At 37.8% G+C, this 27,983-nt stretch overlaps 1 protein-coding gene across 2 annotated transcripts in view; it reads right to left on the bottom strand.

Moving 5' to 3' along the window:
- Positions 1-226: 226 nt before the first annotated feature.
- The window catches only part of SYK (spleen tyrosine kinase), a 34,600-nt gene continuing 6,843 nt past the window's right edge, over positions 227-27,983 (bottom strand). Inside the window, exons 4-14 of one of the 2 annotated variants that reach the window (XM_014947566.1) lie at positions 24,333-24,471; positions 22,772-22,853; positions 21,921-21,970; positions 17,157-17,225; positions 10,060-10,150; positions 9,526-9,703; positions 8,068-8,277; positions 7,434-7,623; positions 5,931-6,071; positions 5,582-5,694; positions 227-2,490 (exon numbers count right to left, since the gene is read on the bottom strand). In XM_014947566.1, the coding sequence (XP_014803052.1) occupies positions 2,418-2,490; positions 5,582-5,694; positions 5,931-6,071; positions 7,434-7,623; positions 8,068-8,277; positions 9,526-9,703; positions 10,060-10,150; positions 17,157-17,225; positions 21,921-21,970; positions 22,772-22,853; positions 24,333-24,471 (1,336 nt within the window). In that variant the 3' untranslated portion in view covers positions 227-2,417. The remainder of the gene's footprint in view (positions 2,491-5,581; positions 5,695-5,930; positions 6,072-7,433; positions 7,624-8,067; positions 8,278-9,525; positions 9,704-10,059; positions 10,151-17,156; positions 17,226-21,920; positions 21,971-22,771; positions 22,854-24,332; positions 24,472-27,983) is intronic. The other variant, XM_014947567.1, reaches the window with a different exon arrangement.

The following is a 27,983-nucleotide window of genomic DNA, read 5'->3' on the forward strand; positions in this document are numbered from 1 at the left end:
TTTGGGACATTTTCCTATTAGTCTTGAGTAGCTCTTAAAATGGTCCAGGCTTCAGAGGCATAATTTGATGTGTCAGTTACCTTTCAGTGCCAACAGGCAAATTTCAATTTCCACAACAATCACAGTAATTCAGTAAATATACATGCTCTGCACAGCATCAGCATTTTTTAGAAAGTACTTAAATATTAAAGATTCTTGTTAAAACAACATATTTTGTAAAACAGCATCTTTAATTTCAATTTGAAAACCTAATCCAATATTTTATATTTCACAATACTTTATATTCCTATTGTAAACTTTTATTACATAATAGTGAAGTTAAAAATAATTGAGTAACACCAAAAAATGACATTCACTCAGAATAGAGGGAAAGAAATATCCCTCCACTTTTGTTGTATCAGATAACACTTTTTAAGTGAGAGAGAGATAGACAGAGATACATGTATGTCAGGGAAATTGAGTACTGTCACCTACTGGCTAGTAGAGATTTGTGCAATTTGTTTATTACTAATATCCCCATGAATGTACAAATTGCACATGTAGAGGTTTCAATTTCTCTACAAAAGGACTAAAGCGACAAAACAGCTACATATAACTATGGCTAACTTCTACACAAGATGTTCTTGTAGAAAAATGTTTCTTAAAAACAAACGAAAAAATAAGTCATCTTCAATATTGGTTACGTGTGAAACATGGTCCATTGCACTCAGTATCTTGCAGTAGCGTGTGCTTCCTGAAGTCCTGCACTGGACACCTGAGATTAAACTACCAAAAACCACCAGGTATTTTTTGAAAAACAGACCATACCATTAGTAAAAAGAAAAAAAAAAATAATACAGTAACTCCTACATTAATTTATAGTCATCTCTCTTATGAAAATTATTTCACACTTTCTCACTGCAATTGCCCACACAGTTTTTTGCTAGAGGAAAAAATATCACTGCATCTCTAAGAATACCGTGTTCTCACAACAATCAAACACGTATGTTCTAATGAGCTATATGCAATAAATATATCTAACTGTAAATCCTACTCTTCACATTCTTCTAAAATCTCCATAACTAGTAGATGCAATGCATGTAGACTCCTGAGATATATGTAAATGCCATTACTTTTCTGCCTAGCTGCTTGTAAGAATAAGTGATAGAAATTTTAATATCAATAATATTTAAAATCAGATTGGCAAACAAAGCACAAGAGTAAAAATAGAATCAGAAGGTGATTACATTACTTGTTATTACCATTGCTATAGTTGCATATTAATGGAGATGCACAGTGCATTACAAAAGAGTGATAAGACAAACACCTTTTCCTGAGATGCTCACAAGGATTAATAACAAGACAAATACTAACATTTAGGGGTGAAAAAAAGTGAACTTGATGTTCATATGCCTGTTTTAAAATATTTGAGTTAGGAGTGAAATTTTGCTTTAGAGGCGATAAGGTGTGGTGAATACTCACAAATGCTTTTCAAGAAAGGTTTTAAAAAAGCCGGAGAGGATTGCTGTTCAAAACACAACACAAGGAGCTTTGCTATACCCGAAGAGACACGTGGAAAAGATATCTCTGGAGAATGTTGAAACAGCACAAAGAAAGAAAGGTGCTGTTCTGTCACCTTTCACTGTACAGCTGTCTTTTCAGGAACGCAGCAGAATCATTGTCTCAGGTGCTGATACACTTTGTTCCAAGATGATAGCAAGTCCGTGAGTTCCCAGGTTTCACCAGGAAAAAAAAAAACAAACAACTCCCTGAGGGACACCTGGGCTTCCACAGGAAGTGGAATGAGAGAAGTTGGTCACATTTAAAGGAGACGATGATGTTAGAAATTCCCATCTCCCAGTTCCCCTCTGCCTACATTACTACTGAGAAGAATATGATTTGGTTTTAAAGGGGCTTGGGGGTAAAAAACATGCTGTCAGCCAAAGTGACTGTCACACTTTCATAGTGAATTTCCTTCAGAGTAAGAAATATTTATGCTATTCTTCCTTGGCGAGAGTGAAGGCTGGAACAACTCTTAATATATTTGAGGGCTAAGAATACTAATAACAAGAATCTAAATCCCAATCTGCATTCAAATACAAGAGTGGAAGAGGGCTGAAAAACATTATATAGATTTAACATGACCACAAAATGTAATGCTAATAAAGCTGTAACTGAAGTGAAATGGAATGTAGCAAAAGTATAAGCATCTGCTCTGATGTCCTTGCTGCTTGCTTTGGGGCCTCTCCACTTTCAACACTCTATTTTGGGGCTGCATGTTGCACAGAAGGCAAGAAAAGGTAACCCTACAGACACAGGGCTTAGCTCTGAGGTTTGCAGGGTGAAAGCTGCAGTACAAAAATCAAAGTCTCGGCTTCAGAAACTAAACTGTTTCTCAGAGAGTGCTGGCTGGAGTCAAGCTGCTGTTCTTCATGCTGTTAGTGGGAAATGTCGTAATAATAGTTACGTAATCTCAGCTCAACCACAACAAATCCTGGTCGGTCATCAACACTGTGGAAAAACAACAAGTATCAACATGTAAGAAGGAGACAGCGGTAAAAGGGCTTTGTAACATTTGGGAGTTCACCTCAGCGATAGCTCATTCAAAGCTGCTCACAATATTTTAAGGCTACCAAAATGATGCTAGAAATTCATACCAAATGGCAAGTTACTACAAATCATCCAGTCAGTGCATCATGTCTATTACTTTGTGGTTGGTGAAAGTACTGCAAGAAAGAAATGGTAAGTCACCTCAATTTCATTTTCTACTTCAGTAATAACCTAAATAGAAGAATATTTACAATGCAATATCTGCCTTATAACAGGTAATAGAGTCATACAGAGTCACTTAGCACAACTGAGAGAAGGAAAGATATGGCTGTCTTTCTTTCCTCTATACCTGCAACTCTGTTGATATGGGAGAACACAATTAAACTGACAACAAGCCCTTACAATAATACCTCACATATTCAGACAGTTACACTGCCTGACTTGAGCCTTCTTTTTAATTTTTTTTATTTGAGCATGTGTTACAATATGCTCGTTAATCCTAAAAAAAAAAAAATAAATAATAAAAAATATCCCTTTCTCTCTAGAACTATTATGGTATTCTTTGAGTGAAACCAAAACCAAAAAGCAGAAATTATTTTATGGCTCGACATCCTTTATAGAGCACTAGGTACAATAAAACTAACAAAGATAATACCTAAAAGTGAAGTGCCACAGCTCCTTAAATGGAATCCAGAGACCTTTGCTGGACACATATTCTCCAGATAGTGAATTGGAAGAATAAGTGACATTACAGCAGACTTTGGGTGCTTTATGGACACCTTCTTACATCTAAAAGTAACTTCAATGTAATAGTTTAAAATGACAAATCATAAAACATTTTTAATACTTTTTGCAATTTCCTAATTAAAAAGAATATCGGGTAGGCTTTCTCTTTTTTTTCTTCTCTGTATTTCGTAAATTAAGTTGCTAAGACACTTTCCATTATATTTGAAAAGTCCTGGCAATCTGGTGAAGTTCCTGCTGACTGGAAAAGGGGAAACATAACCCCCATCTTCAAAAAGGAAAAAAAAGAAGACCCGGGAAACTACAGGCCAGTCAGTCTCACCTCTGTGCCTCGCAAGATCGTGGACCAGACCCTCCTGGAATCTCTGCTAAGGCACATGGAAAATTGGTGACAATCAACATGGCTTCACCAAGGGCAAGTCATGCCTGACCAATTTCGTGGCTTTTTATGGTATTGCCAAAGATTAGGCGGACAGAGCATCTACCTGGACTTATGCAAGGCATTTGACACTGTCCTGCATGACATCCTGGTCTCAAAATTGGAAAGTTACGGATTTGATGGATGGACCACTCGGTGGATCAGGAACTGGCTGGATGGCCACACTCAAAAGGGTTGCAGTCAATGGTTCAATGTCCAAGTGGCAACCAGTGACAAGTGGTGTTCCTCAGGGAACAGTGCTGGCTACTGGGACCAGTGCTGTTTAACTGCTTTGTTGACGACATGGATTGAGTGCACACTCAGCAGGTTTGCAGACGACACTAAGCTGTGTGGTGTGGTCACCACATTGGAGGGAAGGGATGCCATCCAGAGGGACCTGGACAGACTTGAGAGCTGGCCCCATGGAAAAACTCATGAAGTTCGACCAAGCCAAGTGCAGGGTCCTGCAACTAGGTCATGGCAATCCCAAGCACAAATATAGGTTGGGCGAAGAATGGCTGGAAAGCAGCCCCGAGAAGGATTTAGGAGTGTTCTTGGATTATAGGCTCAACATGAGCTGGCAGTGTGTGCTGGCAGCCCAAGAAAGCCAACTGCATCCTGGGCTGCATCAAAAGAAGCATGGCCAGCAGGTTGAGGGAGGTGATTCTACACCTCTAATTCTGCTCTGGTGAGACCCCATCTGGAGTACTGCATCCAGCTCTGGAGTCCTCAGCATAGGAAGGACATGGACCTGTTGGAACGCGTCCAGCAGAGAGCCACGAGGATAATCAGAGGGCCGGAGCGCCTCTCCTGTGAAGACAGGCTGAGAGAGCTGGGGTTGTTCAGCCTGGAGAAGAGAAGGCTCTGGGAAGACCTTATAGAGGCCTTCCAGTACCTGAAGGGGGCCTACAGGACAGATGGGGAGGGACTCTTCATCAGGGAATGTACTGATAGGACGAGGGGTAATGGTTTTAAACTGAAAGAGGGGAGATTTAGATTAGATACTAGAAAGAAATTCTTTACTGTGAGGGTGGTTGAGACACTGGAACAGTTTTCCCAGAGAAGCTGTAGAGGGTCCATCCCCAAGAAGTGTTTAAGGCCAGGTTGGCTGTGACTTTGAGTAACCTGGTGAGGGGTTGGAACTAGATGATTTTTAAGGTTCCATCCCTGGAAGTGTTCAAGGTTGGTTGGGGCTTTAAGGATGGGGCCTTGAGCAACCTGCTGTAGTGGGAGGTGTCCTTGCCCGTGGCAGGGAAGTTGGAACTCGATTTTCTTTAAGGTCCCTTCCAACTCTTACCATTCTATGATTCTATGATGTCTAACTGATTTGTTATTGATCAGAAAAACTGTTTCTGATCTATTAAGTATGATCTGAAAAGATATTTTCCCTTTTATTAATAAGAAGTCGGTGTGGGATCCAATCTGAGTATACTCAGAAATGAGAGAAAAATAGGTCCAAACAATTAATTATTGAGGAATGGAATGAATAATTTGACTATATGACTTTGAAATTTCAGTAAAGTCTTGGAAGTGAAAATTAAACAAAATACAATCCAAAATGAAACAAAAATATTTGCTCAATTTCAAACTTTCTTTTCAAAATACATGAGACTGACCTTTTTGTGGAATTACTTGTTTTTTCTGATACCTTATTTTTTGTATATAAGCATTCCAGCAAAATGAGCTGCACACAATCATCTTCTTGTAGTACACTCAATAATTTTCACTTGAAAGTGCAACTGAATTCATAGTTTGGAGGTTGCTTGTAAACTAAAGACCAGCTGAAATGATGTATTTTGAAATACCCTTTCACACATACCCCTTTCTGATCATTAACTAATTAGATTAAAAATACTTATATTAAAAGAGAAAGCATCACATCACACTTACTTGTATGTCCAACACAATTTCATTAGATCGTAGACTTCTGTTGGACAGACTTCAGGACGTTCCATTCGTTCTCCTCTTTCAATCATCAGTGCAACTTCACCACCCTTCATTCCCTGTAACAGGGTGACCAGAACAGTCATCTGAGTTGTGAATGATTACACCACACTTGCTAGTATAAAACAAATAGAGGCCTGGAGCTGATTTTTGGGCTACCTTTTGACTCATTTGTTGCAACAGATGGAGTGCTACAGCCTGCTTTGGCCCGCAATACCCTTTTTAGACAGGAGAAGATGGTTAAAATTTGCTCTGAATTTTTACAGGAAAAAAAATGCCAGATAGAAATACTCACCTTATATGGCTTTTGCCCATAAGAGAAAGCTTCCCACATTAAAACCCCAAAGCTCCAGACATCACTTTTGCTAGAAAATTTGTAGAAATTCATGCATTCTGGAGCATACCACTTGACTGGCCATTTTCCATGACTTTGTGCCTAAAATAAGTCATAACAGAAAGGGAAAAAAGCAGGCTAGAGACAGCAGTTAAGTAGTAAACAACATCAGAATTCATATAAGCCAAGTTAACTTCGATCTGCACACATTTGTACTAAGTACCATAACATTTCTGATGCAGTTGGCATTAGAGATAATGGGCAGCAGCTTCTTCAAAACTTACAAGATTGGTCCTAATTTTCCACTTTCAAAATAATGCACTGAAATTAGATCTATGGTAAAAAAAAAGTTTAGCTAGATGACCTGAAGTCATGTTTTTAGTGGCATTTAAGTTAAAGTTGCCCTTTAAAAGTAAAACTTTTCATCTAGGTTCTCCACAGTGGGGAAGAGATATACACCCAGCTACACTGAGTCTCATTATTACTTGAAGGTGATGTTCCACTTCAAGGTACAGTGACTGCCTTGTGGCAAACTGCAGTTTGATTAAATTATGCCATAACACTGTGCTGTGACAATCCAACTGCTAGATTTAGTGAAATAACCCCACTGCATTCTGTAGAGTTTTAAAGGAAATGGGCCTTTGATACCAATTCTCACACCTCTGACAAGCAGCTCTGGCTAGCTAGTGGCAGTGATTTAAGATGTTACTGTCTTTTCTGGCAGCAGTTACTATTCCCATAGGAAGGTCCCCAAAAGGGAATATGTGCTTGCTCTTTGTCTTCAGCATTTCATGGTCTGGCTTATTAGTTTTAAACACTTGATGAAAAGGAACAGGCAGAAGAAAGAAATAATTTGAACTGCAAGAGCAATATATCAGAAAAAAGCTGTAGACATGATTAGAGACTTTGTCTCCCATGGATGTTTTTACGTTAATAAATGCGGCAGTTATCTCAATCCTTTTAGCTGTACAGACATCAAATGAATTTTAAACCGAGCTAAACAAATTCTGCTTAGATCAAATGATTGTTTACAAATGATATTCTTTCAAAAAGCTTCCCAAATTCTGTTCTGTTAGACAACAATATAGTGTACTAGACTAAATTTTCCTTGGACATGGTGAAAACTTAAGTACATAAAAGTTCACATCTGCAACAAAGACATATTCCTCCTTTTATATAAGGAGGTATCTCACTTCCAGCATGAATTTCAACCTTCTAATGACAAGTTTACCACAAGTAAATGAAAGACGTAAGCAAATACATGAAGGGAACTTTTTCCTCCCTACACATCTCTTGATGTTGATCACACATGTTGAAAATCAGTGACCTAATATCAGGCTATAAAATAATGCATGATACATATAATTTCTAATTTTCTACTTTTAAAAACAAGTACACTTCAGCTGAAAAATAACCGTATGAAGATATGTTACTATACAGCTTTCATGCTTGTGCAAACCTTACCTTGTAATAATTTTCATCAGCACTGAGAGCTTTAGAAAGTCCAAAGTCGCTAATTTTGGCATAATGTTGGGTGACTAACAGCACATTCCTTGCAGCCAGATCCCTATGAACGAAGTTATTCTCCTCCAGGTACTTCATCCCCATGGAAACCTGATGCACCAGCTCTGTTATATTCTTCTCTGTGACATGTCTGAAAATCATAATGGAATTATTAAGAGGCCAGACGTTAATTTTCATGACTTTTCATAGAGTTCAAATACAAATCTTTATTATGAACTTCCCCATGTCATACTAGGAATCTGGTTCACTTATGTTTAACTAAGCTTCAATTACAGGCAACATAAGAATGTCCTGAGCAATACGATATGTGATCACATCAACAAATGAGCAATTGAAGGACATATGAAAATTCTTTCTTTAATACAAAATGCACTAACTTACCAGAAATTTTTGACAGTTAGGATACATGTAAACGATAATCATGTCACAGTGAAGAGTAACTACAATTATTAATTATTACATTAACAACATGACAGTTTAAAATTACCCTTAGGAAAAAAATATAGAAAACCACAAAAACCCCCTCTATTCCCTTTGGATAAATCCTATGAAATGGAATCAAAAGCTTACATACCTATTTTTTTGCAAAAATTTGTTCAATGGCCCAAGTTCAGCCATTTCCATTACTAACATCCAGGCCTCGGCTTCACATATGCCTATCATTCGGACAATATATGGGTTATCCAGTTGCTGCATTACATTTGCTTCTCTCAGTAATTCATCCTTTATGGCTGGATCATTACTCTCATTCTTAAGAATTTTTACAGCCACTGGCTTGGCACCCCTGCAGAAAGGAATCCAGTTGTGGGATTAGTTGCTGAAAAATCTGTGTCCATAATGCATACAATCTTCATCTAATATTTGTGTGCACATCGCACAAACTGTGACAAAAGACAAAATTGACATTCGGGGGGGGGGGAAAACACGACTGTAACACAAGTATCTATTAAATGCTCAGAAGACAGCTAAGCAAAAGAGAATGGAAAGCACCTCAGAAAATGTTAAATAGTCGTAAAAATATCTTAACAAGCCTGAAAACAAATGTACTGGACAAAATTTTCTTACCCATTCTGGCAAGAATGTCATAAAGCTTTTCTGGCAAGGAAAGCTATAAAGGCCTTTCTAAGGGCGTGAGACTAGAATACGCAGCATTGCAAGGCCCCAAGACAGTGCTCTGAAATCCTGAGAAACTAAGCTTACTCCTGCAACATTCAGCTCATGCAGCTACTGAAAGAATGACTGATGAGATCAACAGAGCTCAAGTGTGAAACAAGATTAGCAAATACTTAAGCTTGGACCAGAGTCCTTTAAATCCCCTCAGACGGTACTGGAAAAAGAAAAATCCTTCCTGGCTCTGAAACCTTTGGTTAAAGAAATGCCTCCAGCTTCCAGTGGTGAAAGTGTATACATAATTAGCCCATGTGTTTAAATAACATACTGATAATATTTTACTGTGAAAATGCATGAACAGTCAGGTACTCCCACTTTTGCCAGTATAAACAGAGTCTGTTCTTACTGCAATTACATGAAAAAAGAGGTCACAGCATGTTCTGTCTTCTTGAAAATCAACATCGCAGCTTCAGGAAACAGCTATTTATCATACTTATTTTAGGATAAACTCTCTTTGCTACAGGTAAACTCTACACTATTTCTCAAAGACAGGTTGTGCAGATGGGAAATACTCAGTAGCATGACTGCTTATACAAAATATGGAGGAAGGCAGCAGATTTCCCACTCTATTAGCCCTGACCGAGAGAAAATAGTCAGAAGGGGTACCTCCCCACTTCACAGACAAAAATAATGGCTGGGAGGTGACTATGTTGGAGGCAGAGGTGTTGGGAAACAGAGGAAAAGAAAACTATTGTATAGAAAATGACTGTATATACAAAGAGAGAAACCAGTGAATATTAACCCAAATTACTTAGGTACAGTCTGTCACCCCAAATGACATGCAAAGCTTACTGCTGCTCTGAAAAATAAAGGCTAGAGCTTTTACATATTAGACTCCATGAAAACAGAAGGAAACACTTACTTTTTCATCTTATAGAACCCTTTCTTTACAGTACCAAAGTTACCAGAGCCAAGTTCTCCTTCCTCCAAGGTTAACAATTTCCTGTCAAGAGTGACATTTTTTGGTTTCATTTCATCTGGATCAGCGTATGGACTTTCATAGACCTCAGTATCCATGGGTAAGGCCTCTCTCTGATCACCTGCGGTTCAATCAATGAGAAAATTAGACATTACATGAGACATTTTTGCTGCCACAGTTACTATATATTCACCCTTTCTATGTTCAAGATCATCAGTCTGTTTCACTTATGAGGGCATTATAAAGAAACCACACGTGGTCCAGCTACAGGCACTTTAGAACTCCCCAAAAAAGAGTGACTATTATTACGGATGGTGACATCTGGCAGTTTCAGCTAACAGGCTTGAGCTATGACAGTGGCTATACCAATACACAACACAGTGCAAAATATAAGCAAGAGAAAAGAAATATGGGTTGAGGAAAGTTCTCTGGCATAAAGAAGAAAATTGTATTAATGACATAAATTACACTGCCTACCTTTTTCTGCTCCTGTAAGACCTCTATTCCTTTGCAGCACATAAGGATTAAAAGGTGCTTCATCAGGTGAGTGGCCAATAGTTGGCTGAAGCTGTGGCACACAAATAGAGTTTTAATGTCAAACAATGAAGAGATAAGTTAAAAGCATTTTTCCCCCAAGGATTGTAGCATAATGATTGAAAGAGACACATAGATGAGAATCAGAAAGTAAGAAAGGGATCCAAAAAAGTTTATTTCATTCTGAAGGTTATTGCTTGAGTAAATATGCAGGCCAAATGAAACATACACTGCTGAAGCATAAAAAGTTATTGCAAATATTTCAGAGCATTTGATCTGAGAGAATTGGCTGGAATGGGTCATGCACAAATCTTATTCTGCAGACACTAAATTTACATGCTCTTTTCAAATCTGCTTTGTAACACAAGTAGTCATAAGGATTTCTCTTCAATCTGTCCTTCCTCCCTCTGCAAGTTCTCTCTCTCCATATCCAGGCCATAGAGAAATTCCTAGCACAAAGGAAAACAAAAGAAACTTCCCTGTATCTATTGTGGATGTTATAGAGTAATTCCACTTGGAAGAAACTGGGGTAAAAAGTAATTATTTTAATAGGCTCCTGTAATGTCATGGAGAAAACTCATGGACCAGATACTAGGCCAGTCTGCCTGGTCTGAAGAGGGAGATAATGACCTAATTCTTACTTGTACACTTGGTTTAAATACAGTCCCTCTGCTTTTACTCTGTCAGAGGAATACTATGGAGTGCACAAACCATCCCAGCACAAACACTGTGCATTCTGGAGCTCCTTGGCTAAAGGATAAGTCTGATACAACAAACTATATATGAGCGAAATTTATAATCTGCTCTCTTCTGTCTGTGAACTGTCAGAAACAGGGAATTAAAGAACGTCTTTCTGCAGTTTAGTCCCTTTTCTTTCTCTATGTAGAAATTTTCCTCTACTCATGAGTGATCTCACCCTCCTAAGAGAGTGTTCTAAAACCAACATGAGTTTGCTCAGCTTGAATAGGAAACAAAGGTATACTGTACTTGCAAAACACTGAACAGGACTATTTTGGAAATATTTGAGTACATAATTCTTATTTTTAATAACTGAAGCTTTCAGTGGCATAAGTTTCTGCCTGAAACAGAGCTTGAAAAATGTCCAGGAGTGAATTATTAGGTACAATAGAAATTTCACCAACCGGAAACCAGATATTGTAGGGAAAATGTCTGGCCTGGTTGGTACAGACCTCTAAATTGTAATGAAGTGATCTGCCCAGTTGGATGAAGCAGAAGAGGTTTCACTACACAGATTTTACAACAGATCATAAGTATGAGGCCAACACTCGGCAAGATCTTGACCTAGTGGGATGAGCATAGTGGCATCAGGCATAGTAACTGCTGTCTTATGGAATGGTGTTGAAAGGCAATTTGCTGTCACGGCAAGACACAAGAGCCCTGACATGGTTCCGAGACAGGTCAGAGACCAAAGTGACCTGCCAATCTCAAGAACAAGGAGACAAATATAATGGCTTCAAACTGGAAGAGTGTGGATTTAGGTTAGATATTAGGAAGAAATGGTTCACTATGAGGGTGGTGCAGTTTTCACTACGAGCTGGAAGTGCCCACTGGCAGCCCAGAAAGCCAACTGCACCCTGGGCTGCATCAAAAGAAGCATGGCCAGCAGGTTGAGGGAGGTGATTCTACACCTCTAACTCTGCTCTGGTGAGACCCCATCTGGAGTACTGCATCCAGCTCTGGAGTCCTCAGCACAGGAAGGACATGGACCTGTTGGAACGCGTCCAGCAGAGAGCCACGAGGATAATCAGAGGGCCGGAGCGCCTCTCCTGTGAAGACAGGCTGAGAGAGTTGGGGTTGTTCAGCCTGGAGAAGAGAAGGCTCTGGGAAGACCTTATAGAGGCCTTCCAGTACCTGAAGGGGGCCTACAGGACAGATGGGGAGGGACTCTTCATCAGGGAATGTACTGATAGGACGAGGGGTAATGGTTTTAAACTGAAAGAGGGGAGATTTAGATTAGATACTAGAAAGAAATTCTTTACTGTGAGGGTGGTTGAGACACTGGAACAGTTTTCCCAGAGAAGTTGTAGAAGGTCCATCCCCAAGAAGTGTTCAAGGCCAGGTTGGCTGTGACTTTGAGTAACCTGGTGAGGGTTGGAACTAGATGATTTTTAAGGTTCTTCCCAACCTAGACCATTCTATGATTTTATTAAATGAACAGTATAACACAAGACCCTCAGCTCTAGTTTTGTTTTTCTACCCTTGCACACCTTGTCAGGTCTGCAAGTTGAGAACTTATTTCCAAGACCTCTACCACTCTATTTCACACACAAGCCATTCACTGACTGAAAAAACTCCACTAAGACCAGAACTCAGTTCTAAATCTCTTAAGTGATAGGCTGGCAGTTTCACTGTGAATACTTATGACACTTCCCTACACTATGTCATGGTGTATAGGGAAATGCTTACATTCAGTCAATATTACTCATCTTTTGCAAAGCAAAAACAAATCAGATGGATTTATAGTTACTGAGACCATGGTGATTTTAGTTTGTGCATTTTGTACCTCTTGTATTACTTCAGAACACCTAAAGACTTCTTAGGGTTTTTCATCTTACTGCTAGTTACTATGACCCATTCAGTGTTACTACTAAAAATTTATTATAGTTGTACTGGATAGCTTTCTGGATGTATTCTTGCTTCCTAAGTTAACTATATTTATACTTTAAAAAGGAGATCATTGTACATTCCAAAAGGTAATTGGAATCAATTAACTTAGTGGATACAAAGCAATATGGACTGACATTCATACCTGTTACTAGACAGATACAAGTACAAAGGAAGCAGGTGCAAATTGCCATATTGCATGGATTTTGTGGAAGCCTCTGGTTAACACTTCTTGGCAAAGGGGTACGAAAAGGAGCAGGGGAAAAAAAGGAGAAAAATACAGTGACTGCCAAAAAAAAAGGACTGAGATGCTGAGTCTTCAGTGGCAGTCTCTAGGATACTGGAAGGAAAGTTCTAAAATACTTAGGAACAGTAGAAACACAGTTTCAAAGGATGTCTTCTGTGTACTTTAACCTTAAAATAATCTTTCTGATAGAAATGCAAAGTGTTCAGAAAATGACGTCTAGAAGAGACTGCATTGCTCTGGGACACCCTTGCTTTTTGAAAGCTTTTATAGGACAATCAATTGTCCTCTGTTCACTGTGGGGAGTACATCAACTGTGCACCAAAAACTGTGATGGGAATATCTGAAACAAACAGTTAGGTGCTGGGTAGTTTCTGTAGTTGGTATCACATAATGATGTATATAAATTCAGCCCACCAAAAGGTACATCTTCAGCAGATATTCCTCATTTTTAGATGAGTCAAAACATTGTGTTCCTCATCATAACCCAAACTTATAAGAAATGAGATACAAACACTTTGGGAAAGGCCTTTGAAAATCATAAGCTCAAGATTTTAAATGAACTTGAATTTACTGATTGAAGAAATGATGCCTTTTTGCTGGCAATATAGCCCTGCAGACTAAGTGAACAATGGAAACACTGCAATACCTTGTATAGGTCTGATAAGTAGCTTCATGTGATTGCTGTTGCACAACAGGGCAGAAACACTCGAGAAGTACTCAACCAGTACTGAATAACCCCGCAAACTTAAAAAAAACTTGGAGGGTATAAGGTCTCCTGTGACTACTATTAGTTGCAGACTAGACAGGTAGTTAAATATCCCTGATTCTGGGTCTCATTCTATGAACTTGCATACTTTGGGCTGGCTAACCAGAATTCATTCACTAATGCAGAACAGCTGGTAAAAATACAGCTCTGGCCGTGACATAGCTTATTCCTCAAATGAGATGTATAGAGAGGTTTTTGTTCTTCGCAATTCAAGAACAGAACAGAAGAATCCAAAAGGATTGGACGCTTTTTCAGGAACTGCATTTAAAAAATGAGTACATCACTCCCATGCTTGTGAATAAAACTCAACAGCTGTGAACTGGAAATGACAGGGACACCAAATCTAACAAAGCAGGTTCTCTTTCTCTGAGAATTGCTCATGTTTAAGATGAGTGATAATGTCTTATATATAATTTGTGTTAGCTTAGTTAATTCATATGTAGGTATGTGTGGATGATATTCCTCATTGTTGCAGTTTAATTAAAATGCTTAACAACAGTTTTTTCATTAATATTTCCGGCTGAACTGCAACTTGGTATTTCACAGGCATATTTTCAGCTCATATCAGTAACTTGGGAATATTGTGCAGCACTCAGAAAACCTCAAACAATTTCCTTTAGTCCTGCCAGTTATGGATTTGTAGCACGTAGCACCCTGTGTGCCTTTAAATACGATTTTCTAGCAGAAAGATTGGAAGTTTTCCCTTGAAGCCAAGCAAAGCTGGTTAGAAATGGTGCACAAGGTACGTATCATTGCATGTACAGTGGTCTGTGTAACAGGACAAAAAAAATTTCCCTTTTGTTTAACTGTCATCTAAATCCAGAGTGCATTCTGACCTACACTTTAAAAAAATGCAAGCTTAATTCTGCAGATTGTTTTCTGACAAAGGGAGCTTTGTCTCAATACAACCATGGTATAGGGTAGGAGATTACTCCTTGTGTTCTTACAAGATGCAGAGAATGGGCAAAATGACCGTGGATTTGCTTGTCCAGTAAAAAGGAACACAAGAACAGAATCCCACTACATGAGCCTGTTAAAAATGGCACATACTATGTGACACCTTGTGGTACGTACACTTTTAAACTGCAGGGCAGGCTGTCACTTTATGCTTTCATATTAAGAATTTATTGTAAGACTGGCCTGGTTTTTTTTGTTTTTTTTTTCTTCCACGAGGATTTAATTTTCATTGGTTAAACTTCTCAGGAACCCACAATTAAGCTAATCTAAAAGGGTCATTCTTCCCCTTATTGGGGACTGGCTATAGTAGTGTGGCAGTTTTATCATAATATAGCCACAACCACAATGAGAGGACAGCAGGAGGCAGAGAGTTTGCATTGACTCAAGGGTATCTTTCTAGTGAAAGGAATACCACTTTCTATTCATGGATAAGGCCTAAACAGGAAAACCCCTAAGCAGGTTTGAAAGAGTTTAGTTGATGCAATGAGAACAGAATCCACCTACTGTTTGCTTTAAGATATGAAAGAAATGACTATAACTACCCTAAGTTTCGTTTCTATTGTATAGATTAGAATTTTATAGTAAAGAATATATTTATGAAGGCAATCAGTAGAGCAAGTGTGATTTCTTTTCAAGTTAATAATTCTGATTTGCAAAAATGCAAACTTACATGCAAGACTATATTTTGCTAAACCAAACTGAATAGCAAAACATTGCATGACAAAGACCTTTTAAGCCAAATCCTCAATGATCTTTGTCTAACACATCTTAGTCTCCACTAGGTGGCACGAGTTCACTTAAATTGTGGTCTAAATTGCCAATTTTACATCAGTGAGTAAAACAGCTTGAAAAATTTTGTTCCAGTCTAAAATTATACCCAAATAACCAATTTGTGAAAATAAAAAAAATAATCTAGTAATTTTCAAGACTGAATAAATATAATTGCATAATTTTTCTGTTTTACTGTCTGAAAGTTTTTGACGTAGAAGAAGCAACTGCCTAATTAACCCGGTCTAAAGTAAACTCTGCATGTTGGCATTAATAGATGGTAGATCTTGGGAATGCTCAGAGCAGGACTTTTGTTCAGTCTAAAATTTAGCACTATGATGAAATTAGTGGGTTTGAGCATTCAGGGTTAAGTACATGTAAATGGTAATCACAAGAGATTTCTGAAATCATTTTTCTTAAGTGACTGGTATTTCTCTGCCAATATGCTTCAGTCTGTACCCTGTGTATGTTCCCCAGAAGGCAGGAAACAGGTATTTGACTTCAGAGAGCAACCAGGGAGAAGCACGGGTTTTACCATGTGAACAGAAAGCAGCTACCAAGGCCGTGTCTAGAGAATTCAGACTCTACAACTTGCTCTTCAGAACAAAACCAAAATACTTCTCCTGTCTAATGTGTGATAGTATGGTATTTTTTTCAGATGACTTTAGAACATGTCCTGACACTATATGTATATTTGTACAAGGTGACAGCACATTAAAATGAGACATAGGTCCTATAAGGGTATACAGATGACAACAGCTATTGGTATTTCAACATAGAAGTGAACTGTTATAGAAGTTATAAAAAATGAGTAATTGTTATTTACCAGGATTATCAAATACAAGCATATTTTTTCACCCTGAATGGTAGGGTACTTCTAGGGCTTTTTATGCCTGCTCATTTTTGTTGAAGAGCAACTGGAAATAAATAAATAAACAGAAGCAGAGATTCATGAGTGGAACAGGGACACACATGTTATTCTCAGCATGCAAACAAAGCTCATAACTACATGCTTCACAACTACATCAGTTACTGGACAGCATAATTTTTTGGCCACGCAGCAACACCTTCATTAGTACAGGGCTGTATTCCCCTTGACTCCCTGACATCTTATCACCTTTCCCATTCTGCTTGGTCTTGTGACATCTTACACTTGCTTAAATGTAATTAACATCAATGCATAACAAGATTTGTGCACACAGGTTCTGTCAGAATATATTTTCTGCCTCTTTTCATCAAATTGTTCCCTAAATGTGCTCAGTAATAGCATTGTGTAAGCAAACTAATTTTGTCCTTAGGAATGATAGTTCAGAGAATAAATATCATTTTGTTCTACTCTAAGTGACTGGTTTTTGAAAAACATTTAATCACATTTTATTTGTACACATGTTGAAATCTCCACTAATATTTTGGGATGTGAGAAATTACTTAAAAATATTCCCTCAATTTGAAAAACTTCTTTAAAATCATTGCTTTATTTATAAAATGAAGGACATAACTACGCAGTAATTATACAAGAAGTAAAAAGCTTATAAATACTTCACTATGTGATTGTTAGTAGCCAAGACACACATTTAGTAACAGCAAGCCAAAAGGGGAGAAAAAGAAAAGAGTGAAATTAATTAAGTGTAAGTTCTTTTAACTCAGTCAAAAACCTAAAAAGACTATATGAGGCACCTTTTTGCTGCCAGCCTTTGGAAAGGTGTACGATTTGAGTCTTGAGATAATTCCACCTCCTGCCCAACTCTAGAAACCACAATGTCAAAGAGGAACAGTAAATGTGTCAGAAAAATAGGTAAAGGTATTTTACAAAACAGACGTAGTATACAAGATCAAAACACTTCCAACCTTTCTCTTATGCTTGCTGGCAAGCACTTATATGATCCATCAAACAAATGTAGTGCAGAAAATCTTAGTACTAAATTTTATTTCAACTCTATTACTCTCAAAACATCTTAAATCTGTAGATTTACATTAAAGCAGTTTTTAAATTCAAGGACATTGCCCTCTCCCCAGATTTTTTACACAGTATGTTTCTCCTGCCTCAGTTGTTGGACCCAGTTGTTGCCACCCCACAACATTTTTATCAATGTAAATCAGTTGATATCTTCGCAGTCTTGAAGTATGACTAATGTATCTAGCAAGATTTGAAGAATACCATGGTCTTACAACAAACATTGTGGCTATCGAAGCAAAAATTTATATTAATTCCTAACAAAAATGAACAGGCTTTAGATTTTACAGGTGCAATTATGTTCTGTATTAAAGATACTTTTAAAAGAAATGCAAATATGTTTTACAATAATATATTAATTTAATTAAATATCACTAATTAGCATTTTTAGGTGTCATTGAGAGATTATACATACCTAATAAAAACTGTATTGCAGTACTTATTGACCAAGTGTTTAGGCTGATGCTGAGGTTGAAATAATAATCTGAGCCACGTTCTCAGGCACTGTAAACAGCCTTTGAACTGAGTTACAGCTAGGTGTTCTGAACTTTCAAATAATAACTTATTTGGACATTTTTTTTTCTGAAAAGATAGCTTTTCTAATTGATAGGATTGCTGTTTTTCCTCGCTTTCTTTAAAAAAAAAAAATGATTTCACATAAAAAAGGTATCTTTTGTTTTAAAACACCAAGGATAGTCACGCAGTCCCTATTCCTGCTGGAAGAACAGAAACTTTTTTTGATGCTTAACAGTCCTTATAGTTGTGTTACATAAAAATGCCACTACTGCATATTGAAAAAGCTTACTGAATGCATAATTTTCTTTTACCTCACAAAATTCTGCTTCCATATTGGGAATAAGTGAAACCTTAAGCACTTCTTAGTTACAGTTTTGCAACAGATACATTCTCTAAGAGGTTAGCCGATCTTTTGCACATGCTGAGCGTGATTCATTGTACTTTTCCAACAAGAGTTGCTTCCAACACTTGACCAAACAGCCACTTCTACTGCCTTGATGGTAATACTGCTTAACTCAAATGTTTTTATTAGATATACAAAAGCATGGTAAGAGGAATAGGGACAGCAACAGTACTAGTCTAAAGTTAGGCTATACTCATAAAGTTTAAGTCTATTTTATTAATATCTGATAAACTGTAGCTAAACAAAGAAAATACTAAAAAAGTTTTAGTGCAGAATTTGGGAAGCGGCCAAAAGTTGGCAGCTTCACTCTGATGACAACAACTGACTTTAGGCTCATATCAAAAGCTACTGTGCCGGTTTAAATACATACTGGGATGATGTGCAGGGAGAAAAAGGTAATTTACAAAGTCAAAGGGTTCAAAATCACCTTATCTAGATATAGAGCCCCTGGTGAAAGGCAAGAAAAGTCCTAGTCCATATGTGTGTTGAAGATAATTAAGAAGGAGTAAATCTCCATATTTTGCATGTAGAAATTATCTTCAATACAGGATTTCAGCAGAGGAAGCATATTAGTATCACTAAAAAGGAGATGTCCAGATTACAGAAAAGGGGACAAAAAATAGTGACACTTTGTTACTCTTTGTTCTTGGAGCATTAGCAAATACTACACAAATCCCTTCCCTGACATTATGTTGTAAATTTTACTCCAAGCTTTTACACACCAAGAGTTTGCAGTTAAGTTAGTTGGACAGTCTGCCTTGCGTATCATCCAGCAGATCTTTCTACAGTGGTCATACACTCTCTTAGCCTCAAAGCAACTTCAGATTTGGGCATGCTCTCCACTAAGGCTTTGGAATCTCACCATTGTATTTCAGGCATTAATACATATAGAAAAATAAAAAAAAATTATTGAAAAATTGGTCTAGATGGGAACACCACTTTTAGACTTGTCCCTCAGAAAAGGCCACTCCCCTCCTTTCCTCAGCTGTTAATAATGTTCTCTCTTTTTTCCTTCTTTATTCTAATCCATCTTTTCTCACAAGTCATGATCATTCCTGGTGTCTTGCTCTGGATTATCTCCTGTTGGACAACATTATTTGGTGCAGTGCCAAAAACTGGTGAAAGTATTCTAGCTGAGACTTTGCCAGTCTTCAACAAGCTGGAAACACTCTTGATGTTTCCATTTCTTCTACCAGCATGATGGTTGCTGGTCCTTGTTCCTGTTCTGATCCATTACAGGCATAACATTGTCTGAAAAACTTCCACTCCTCCCCATCCTATATTCTACAGCTGACTATTAAAAGAACAATATCTTGCACTAATTTCTATTGAACTACAACCTGTTCTTTCCAGGAGGTTTTTCCAATTCACCCCCAATTATTTTGAGTCCCAATTCAAACATTCACAACCCCAATTCACATCCTTTGGCAATCCATTTTGTAAAACAAAAAAGATGCAGAACGTCAGAAATGTAAGAAACTCTTAAAATGAAATCTTAATTATGTTGGTGTAGATAGCGTGAAGATAAATTGCCCTTCTTCTACACAAGACTTTGTGAATGCATTTTCTCTTTTAAGGATGCATTTTTGTTTTTGCAATCTGAATTCACTGTATTTCAGGCTTTGCATATAAAAAACGCTACATGAATAGTCTTTAGTGCGTTACAGCTTTTGCACAAAGATATTAATGTATGAGAACCTAGGAATATTAACTAAATTCTTTGAGCTCCATGAATAGTAATATTATTTTAAAGTTTTCCACTTTCAATTTTTATGTTTATACTACAGGGAAGTAGCTTAGCAGGCTTGTTTTATACAACTAAAGAAAATACAAAGTTCAGATTTCAGTTTTAGGAAGTTCAGAATGTCAAACATATTGTAGCTTTAAACAATATTTTAGGAGAATATTTGCAAAATATGCACTCAATGCATCTCACTCATCTCTTCAGTGCTTTTCCTTCTATCCATCATGACAAGTCTTAAACACAACTACTACTGATCAATCCTGAAAATAGTAATGGTTGTATGTAAAATGTGCAAGTGAACAAGCGTATCTAATTCAGCTAATTGCTAGATAGGTACATGTTCAAGCCTGAAATTAATCTTACCTAACTATGGCTACCTAAAAGCAAGGAATATAGCCTTGACTAATCATGTAGGCCCCTTCTGAGATGAAAGCCGTATTGGCACATATTGGTGGAAAGTCATTCCACCATTTTTAGCGAGAAGTGACACATGGATGGGTATGTGTCTCTGTCTTGCTTCAGAATTCTACAAAATGAACCTTTGTGACTGGCTGGCTCTTCGATTAATCACACCCTGTTAGCATGACCGAATCTTTCACCTGTAAAGTACCATGAACAGCTAGAGAGGTATTACTGCAATGCACTGATGAAAAGACAAGAGGTTGACCCATTTGCTTTCACTGCATAGCCCTAAACAGTCATCTTTATCAGATACACTTTTTTTTTGTTACTATTTCTTTGATTTTGATAAGTTAAATACCCAAGGTAAGACTTTTTGAATTTACTTTAACTTGCACTTAAACTGCAAAATTTTCTATGGATAAACTAAAACCTATGTAGTATTGCCATACCAAATGTCTTGCTCCACCACTATAACTCTGTGTATACCGGATAATATATAGGTGGTCTCATGCGCATAAACTTCATGGTTAACCTTGTAAATGGCTTAAGTCCAAACGTCAAGACAACATTTTAAAAAAAATTGTAACACCAATTTTGGTTGCATAATTTCCCATGATTTAAAAGAGAACATGATTTTCAGAAAGTGGTTGTATGAGAATGGTTGTCCATGGACCCACAGGTACTCAAGGCTGAAATAAGTGCAAATGCCTATTTGAACAAAAATATTTTTTTCTATAATGTGGGACTGCATCAAGGTAATGATCTAGATGATTAAGCTCTCCAGGGAGTAGTGAAACAACTAAATTAAACTCCCTATTTCAGAAGAGATCAACTGCAGCTGAATGAGTTAGTGCTACGTATCATACCTCAGGTGGCTCCTCTAATCAATGACTCTTAAGAACTTAAGCAATTATAGTCACAGATGGGCCTGCTCACTCTTCATGGAGCCGATGAAAGAACTTCCTCTAATTTCAGTGCTCAAGGAATCAAACCCTTGTGCACAGTCTGATCTTAACTGTACATGCCAAATGCAAAAATAAATTGAAGCTCCATTTCTGCTTCAGTCAGCAGATTCTCAAAATGGACAATGTAATCAAAGTAGTATCTTTCTTCCTAGCGTTGATACAGTCACTACAGAACTGACCATCAATGAGGCATTTTGCATATGCAAAATACTGATTTTCACATACATTTTATGTAAAAAACAAGTTCACAAAATTAAATGATGAATAGCTCATGCAAAACACTGATGAAAGCAGTAGCCATGCTAGAATATGTTAAGCTTATTCTTTTTAACTTACGCCTTATATCCCTGGAAAAAACAAATTCACCGCAAATTCCAAGCACTAGGATTCCCAGAGCAGTACGTGATTGTAAGCCGTCTCAAATGAACGCTACTGCTGTATCACCACCTACTCTTACCTTAGAAGGAGTTCCAGGAAGAGGAGAGCGAGTGTTAAAAACAACATTATCTGTAAAAGAATGAAATGTAGAAGGATACTGAGCAAGGTAAGAAGTGCATTGTAAGAACACAAAATTCCCTTAGAGAGCGAACGCTGCTTCTGGAATAGCACAAGGCAGACTGAGGACCAGGCAGAAGCAACTCTTCTCCCTTATCAGTCAGGGCAAGAGGGAAGACATGGCCTCATCTGTATTTAATGTGACATTAAAAAAGAAACAGGCCGAAGAGCATACTGAACCTCAGAACGCTCCCCCCACACACCAACCTCCCTTACCCTGTGTTCCCCCTCGGGTTATCAAGGAATGCCATTCTGACCCCCATTTTCAGCATCAGGTGTAGCAAATCCCTTGTTCTGCTCCACTCTCCCCTCATCTGCCAGCAGCTCACCTCCTGGGTGCACCTCTCACTACACCCAACCTGAATGCCTGTAACAGCACTGCTGTCGTGCTGGCCTCAGCGTGAAGTGAGGACCCATGGAGGAGTGCTGGGACAACCACCCTGTCACTGTGTATGGGCCAAGCAACACACACTGCCACTTCGAGTGGCAAATCACATCTTTGATCTGACATTAGTTTAGAGCCAGCAACAACTGCAGTCGGTGTCCTTCCTTAAGCTGAAATATCTGCCTCCATCCTGCATGGTCTGGCATATCCTAACTCCTTTGAAAAACCGGAAATTTAACAATTAAAATTTTTTAATCCAGTTTTAATATACCATAATTTGCACCCACCTACATGGCAAGTGGAAAAAATACACACTTTATCATCTTTAGCACAGCTATTTATTTACCAAAATAATAGGAATAACTCACCATTTTCTGAGCCAAGTTGTGGACAAGGAATGGTAAGAACCCTTAATAATCCATCTGGTTTGTACGAGTAATGTTCAACTAACTACCAGAATGAGAGGGGGGAAAAAAAAGAGAGAAGGAAAGAAAAAGAGGAGAAAAAGATATGAAAAGGTAAGGGAGGCATAATAAAAAAATATACAATCTCTAAAATTACGTGCATATATACAACAATAGGTATATATTACAGCAAATGAACTAGACATACAGCACATCTTTACTGCACTTGTTCTTACCTCAGCTTTACTTCTCTTTAGCAGGGGCGCAAGTTTCTGAAGCAACCTTGTGGATGAACCTGGAACCTGTTCCAGGAGCTGGATTTCTACCACTCAGCACTCCACGACTGGTTCTGCTACTAACCGGCTTTGTAACTCTGAGCAAATCAGTTCTTTTTATACCTCTGAGTTCCCACCTGCTACATTTATTTGTTTGTTTTTTGTTTCTTTATTCAAGATGGGCATAACAGTACAGAGATTGTCCTAATATGCAATGCTTTCTTTGGACCTCAAGTCACCCTTGTTAATAAAATGTTAATTTTATTAACATTAAATTAATGTTAATAAATGATGTTAATAAATGAATAGCACCAATAGTTGTGGCCATTCATGTTCCTGTCCTCTCCATGCCTTTTCATTAAAGGTTCGTTACTGCTATTTGTGCTTTGGTGCATTTGGGTAGAAAGGAGAGGTGCTATGAGTCAAAGGGTTGCAAACATATTAAAAAAATCTGTCAGACAGCATAAATACTCTTAAACTTCCAGTGACTCCAAGAAAGAAAAATGCAGGACATTTACTGGGAAGGCTAAGAATTAACATATGCAAGTAAATACTCAGATTTGTGACTCATACTTGTTTTGATAGAATTTTTAAGCAAGAGGACATAAGAGATTTCTGCAGGATTTTCAATCCCATTATCTTTTTCAATTTGCACAGTCATTTTACCAGTATTCAGTTTTATTATCAACTATGGCAGAGCCAACTATGCATTCTTCAATTGCTTAATCTTTACCAGGGTTCAGACATATTTTGGTGGCAACCCTCAGCAAACTATGTTTCTTCAGCCTTGAAGGTAGAATTTCAAAGCTAAAGAATTCAGTATTTGTACAGCATCCCAAACCATTCCCTTTGTGCTTCCTAGAATTCTGTTTATTGCTGTCATAAAGGACCTTAGCAAAAGACTATAACTAGCATAGCTATTATTGAATACGGTTACTTGCTAATGCAAACAGTCTTCCATTCTAGGGAACGTTCAGCTAACTGAATAATAAATACATCAATTTTGAACTTGACCAAGCTGCAACGTCACATTTAAAAATGATTAAACTCTCTACAATTATTTAGCTTTCTACATTAACATATATTTTCTTGATGTATAGAAACCACATGAAGTCATAAACATATGACAAATAATCTGCCAAAACATGCTGCTGTTTAGCGAAAGACTGGTGTCGCACAGCAAAGTAAAATAAACTGCCTTAGTCAGTTATATGGATACATGATATCCAAGAGATTTAAATTTAACAGACCTGCCAGAGGGTGTCAAATCTTTTTCCTTCTGGTATGGAGAGCTTTCCTGTCTTATCTCTGTCAATACGGTAATGCAGTACTTTTCCATCATTCAGCAGACACAGGGCATAGGAACCATTGCTGTCCCTTTCTCGGATTCTGTAGGAATAATTGAAATTTTCAGGGTTACCCATTACTAGGAGTGAGCATTTGGGTTGAAATTTGTTTTTAAATCACTCTTTCCTTTAAGCTTTTGAATTAAAAACAAAGCAAAATCAGCACTGCAACTTCTGAAGACATTTTGTTAAGCCTTTAATTTACTACTTATTTATTTCTGTTCCCCCCCTGTGCCCCAAAAACAAGTAAACAAACAAGACAATGACAGAAAATCCATTATGCGGAGCTCTTTGACAGGCAGCTACAGAACACTGTGGAGTGCACAAAGTGCTCTCTGAGCCAGGAAGAGTTTGAAGGCTCGTGCCCTGCAGGTCTGCAAAGCCTCTGGAACTCTCAGGCCAGGATCCAGCCTATACAAGCAGCTACACTTCAACCTCCTCTACATCTGACCTAGAATTCCAAACAACGGGTAAGTGCCTTCATTAAAGCAAATTTCTCTCTTATATCTCTTATTTTGGAATAAAGAGATGCCAGTAAGGGCAGAATAAAAAATACTAAAACAGCATGCAATGCAAATACAGGGAAAATCCGTTCACTGAAGCAACTTGTTGTTTGGCTGGGAATTTAAAGTCAATCATCCACTTCTGTAATCATCAATTCTTACGATTTCTGTAAATACACTAATGCTTTGTTGCAGATTTCACATAAAATTGACATGAAATTTCACATGGTATTGGGGTATACATCTAGTCTAAAGTTCACCAGGGAGGGAACATGGAATGTAATATAAAGACACTGTCTAAAATTCATAGGTAGCCAGGATGATCTCCTTCTTCCAGGATATCTGCAAGCAGCATCTGAGATGCCTGTAAAGTGCTGCAGAGTTGTTTTACGTGTACTCAAGGCCAGCTTACACTTACATCTTCTGCTGACTGGACCCAAAGTAGATAGGAATTTGCTACTAGGTCTATCATAGCTGGTATAGTGTTTCTGAGTTTAGAAAGTAGGGTTTTTCATTTAGTTTGAGGTGCCTGCATTCACTTGCTGCTGATAGTGAGACAGCTATAGAGCTAGATTAAAATTCTGTGGTATAATGGGGTTTTCCTACCAAAACCCCAGACTTAGCAACACCGAAACATTTCTTGTCCCAGGCTGCGTAGAAATCTACTCACTCTCCTGTGAATTTTCCAAAAGCCTTGAAAAGAAATATAGCAGGATATGCTTACTAATGTGTTGGGAAGCTTGACTGGTGCAACACTAGTACTTGCTATCGTATCTCAGAAGACTGCAGAGGCAACCATTAAATTCTGCTCCTCATCTGTCTCACACCAGGCTGAACTCAAACTGTTTTGCCTGGACTAGTCATGCAATGATTTTTTTCAAGCAGAGTGATTCTTGTTGTCTAAGATGTGAGCAGGACACAGGCTAAAGGAAAAGGGAAGTAGGGTCAGGTTTTTTTCTGAAACCAAAGTGACTTGCCTAATGTCTCTAAAACAGCTTGAAACACATTGTGGTTTTTCATGACATGCAGGTATTTTCTCAGCATGCTGATTTCCTGTGCTGACTGACCAGTGGAAAGCAACAGGTTCTGCTAAAATGAAGAATGACTTTTACTTTGTCTTTCTCTGACTCGCTCTTAGAAAATAAGGCTTGGAAAAATATTTTCAGAACAGAGGGCATTGTTTCTAAACCACAAATGAATGGTATTTCATTGCATTCAGACTTCTCTTCAGAATACAGCACAAGGAAGATGATAAAAAGGCAATGGATTGTTTCCCAGTAACAAATGTCCTTCATGTTTCACATAAGGAAATGGTGGCTCCAGTACAATTAGCTCTTCTGAAAGTGATTCTCATTTGCAAGAGTTGTTTCAATCACAAAAGGCATCAAAAACCATTTCTTCAAAGTATGGACATCAATGGGAGAAAAGATTCCTGATTTCTAAGGATGAGAGCACAGTTCCAAACAGCCCCCCAGTGCAAGATTTAGGCAGAGTTCAGGTTTATAAGATTGTAGTTGCATTTCTGAGGTCTTCATTCCCCCAACCCAACAGCTACGTATCTCTGAAGACATCTGCAGTTCACAGTCACGGCAACTTCTGTCAGACAGTTCTATCATTGCATATGAAAAGTATCTCCACCCTAACACTTATGATTGACCAAGGTCCAGAGGGACACTCGTTCTCTTGGGGTTATGGTCTAGGTGTTATTTTAAACTGTAGACAGTCAACTCCAACAACATTTGGATCCCTACAAAACACAACAACAGGAAGTACTGCTATCTTCCAAAAATTCTGAAGAGCAGAAGTTGAAGCAACAGCCAAATGGTGGCCTAAGTCTTAGTTTTTGCAACCAGATCCCTTACTGGTCCAAAAAGGGCTCTCACAGAACTTACCATCACAGTCCAACCAAAAACTTGTACTGCCTCTCGTGACAAGATTTGTCACAGGTGATGTTTCACAATTTCATTTTGACTTTGTTGACTGTGATAATGGTTTAGGCTAAGTCTCCAGAACTCCAGCTGGGTACACGGTACCTTACAGTTACCATAAAAAAGGGAATCAAAGAAAAAGGCTGCTCAAACTGAAAAGGTGTAAGCTGAACCTCTTCAAATGGCAATCAAGGTTTTCACATCTTCTTGATGGTGCTGCCAGTACTACTTGGGGTCATCACACCAGATCTGGGGGCTGTCTTCATATATGTAACTTTCCTTCTATGAAAAGTAACAATTTTCAGAACATTGAGAAAAACATCCAAAATTCCAAATGCACTATCTGTTTCAATGTGCTCTGAAATTACACACAATATTTACTGTTCTTCAATAGAAACTGATAACAACAACACAAAAATCTTCATTTTAAAAATCTGTATTTTTAAAAAAAACACAAGGAAGGAAGCCAGCAGGGAAATATTGCCTGGTCTTCCATTTCATACCATTGCAGAGAACCACAGATCTACAGAAGAAAAACATAATACGCATCCGTAAAACAATGTTGTCCTTTCATGCTCTGAGATCAATCAGACACATGAACAACTTTACTGAGAGCAAATCTGAATTCATAGGTATATTAGAGCAGTACTAAGGTATCTAGATTTTCTATGTTACACATTTTAAAACAGCAATTTTAGAAGGATCTGAGGAGCTCAAATTGTTATGTAATGTAAAGAAGGTTTAGCTATTCATTTTAATTTCCATGCAATCTGTGTTTGAGCATTTGTTATGGTTTTGTGAATGTAACCCAAATTGCAACTAGTAACTATATGCAGTGTCATTACAGACTGTGTAAATAGCTATCCGTTCTCTCCTTTGGTAAAGTTTCTATTTTCCTTGGAAGCAAAAAGAACAGTGTCTCATTTTTTTCCACTTCCAAGTGAAAAGCCAAATGATCCCTTTCTTTCTAAAGGGAAAAATCCCTGAAGGTAAAAAAAAATAAATTGATATTACAATATGTCTCATTCATCATTAATTAATATCCCAGAATTAAGGTCATGTTTAGTAGTATTGTTTTCACCTTGTCTGATGTCAATAATGGTTCCATTTATGGACACAAACAT

The sequence above is a fragment of the Calidris pugnax genome, unplaced genomic scaffold (assembly GCF_001431845.1).
Source record: "Calidris pugnax isolate Ruff unplaced genomic scaffold, ASM143184v1 scaffold156, whole genome shotgun sequence".
NCBI lineage: Eukaryota > Metazoa > Chordata > Aves > Charadriiformes > Scolopacidae > Calidris > Calidris pugnax.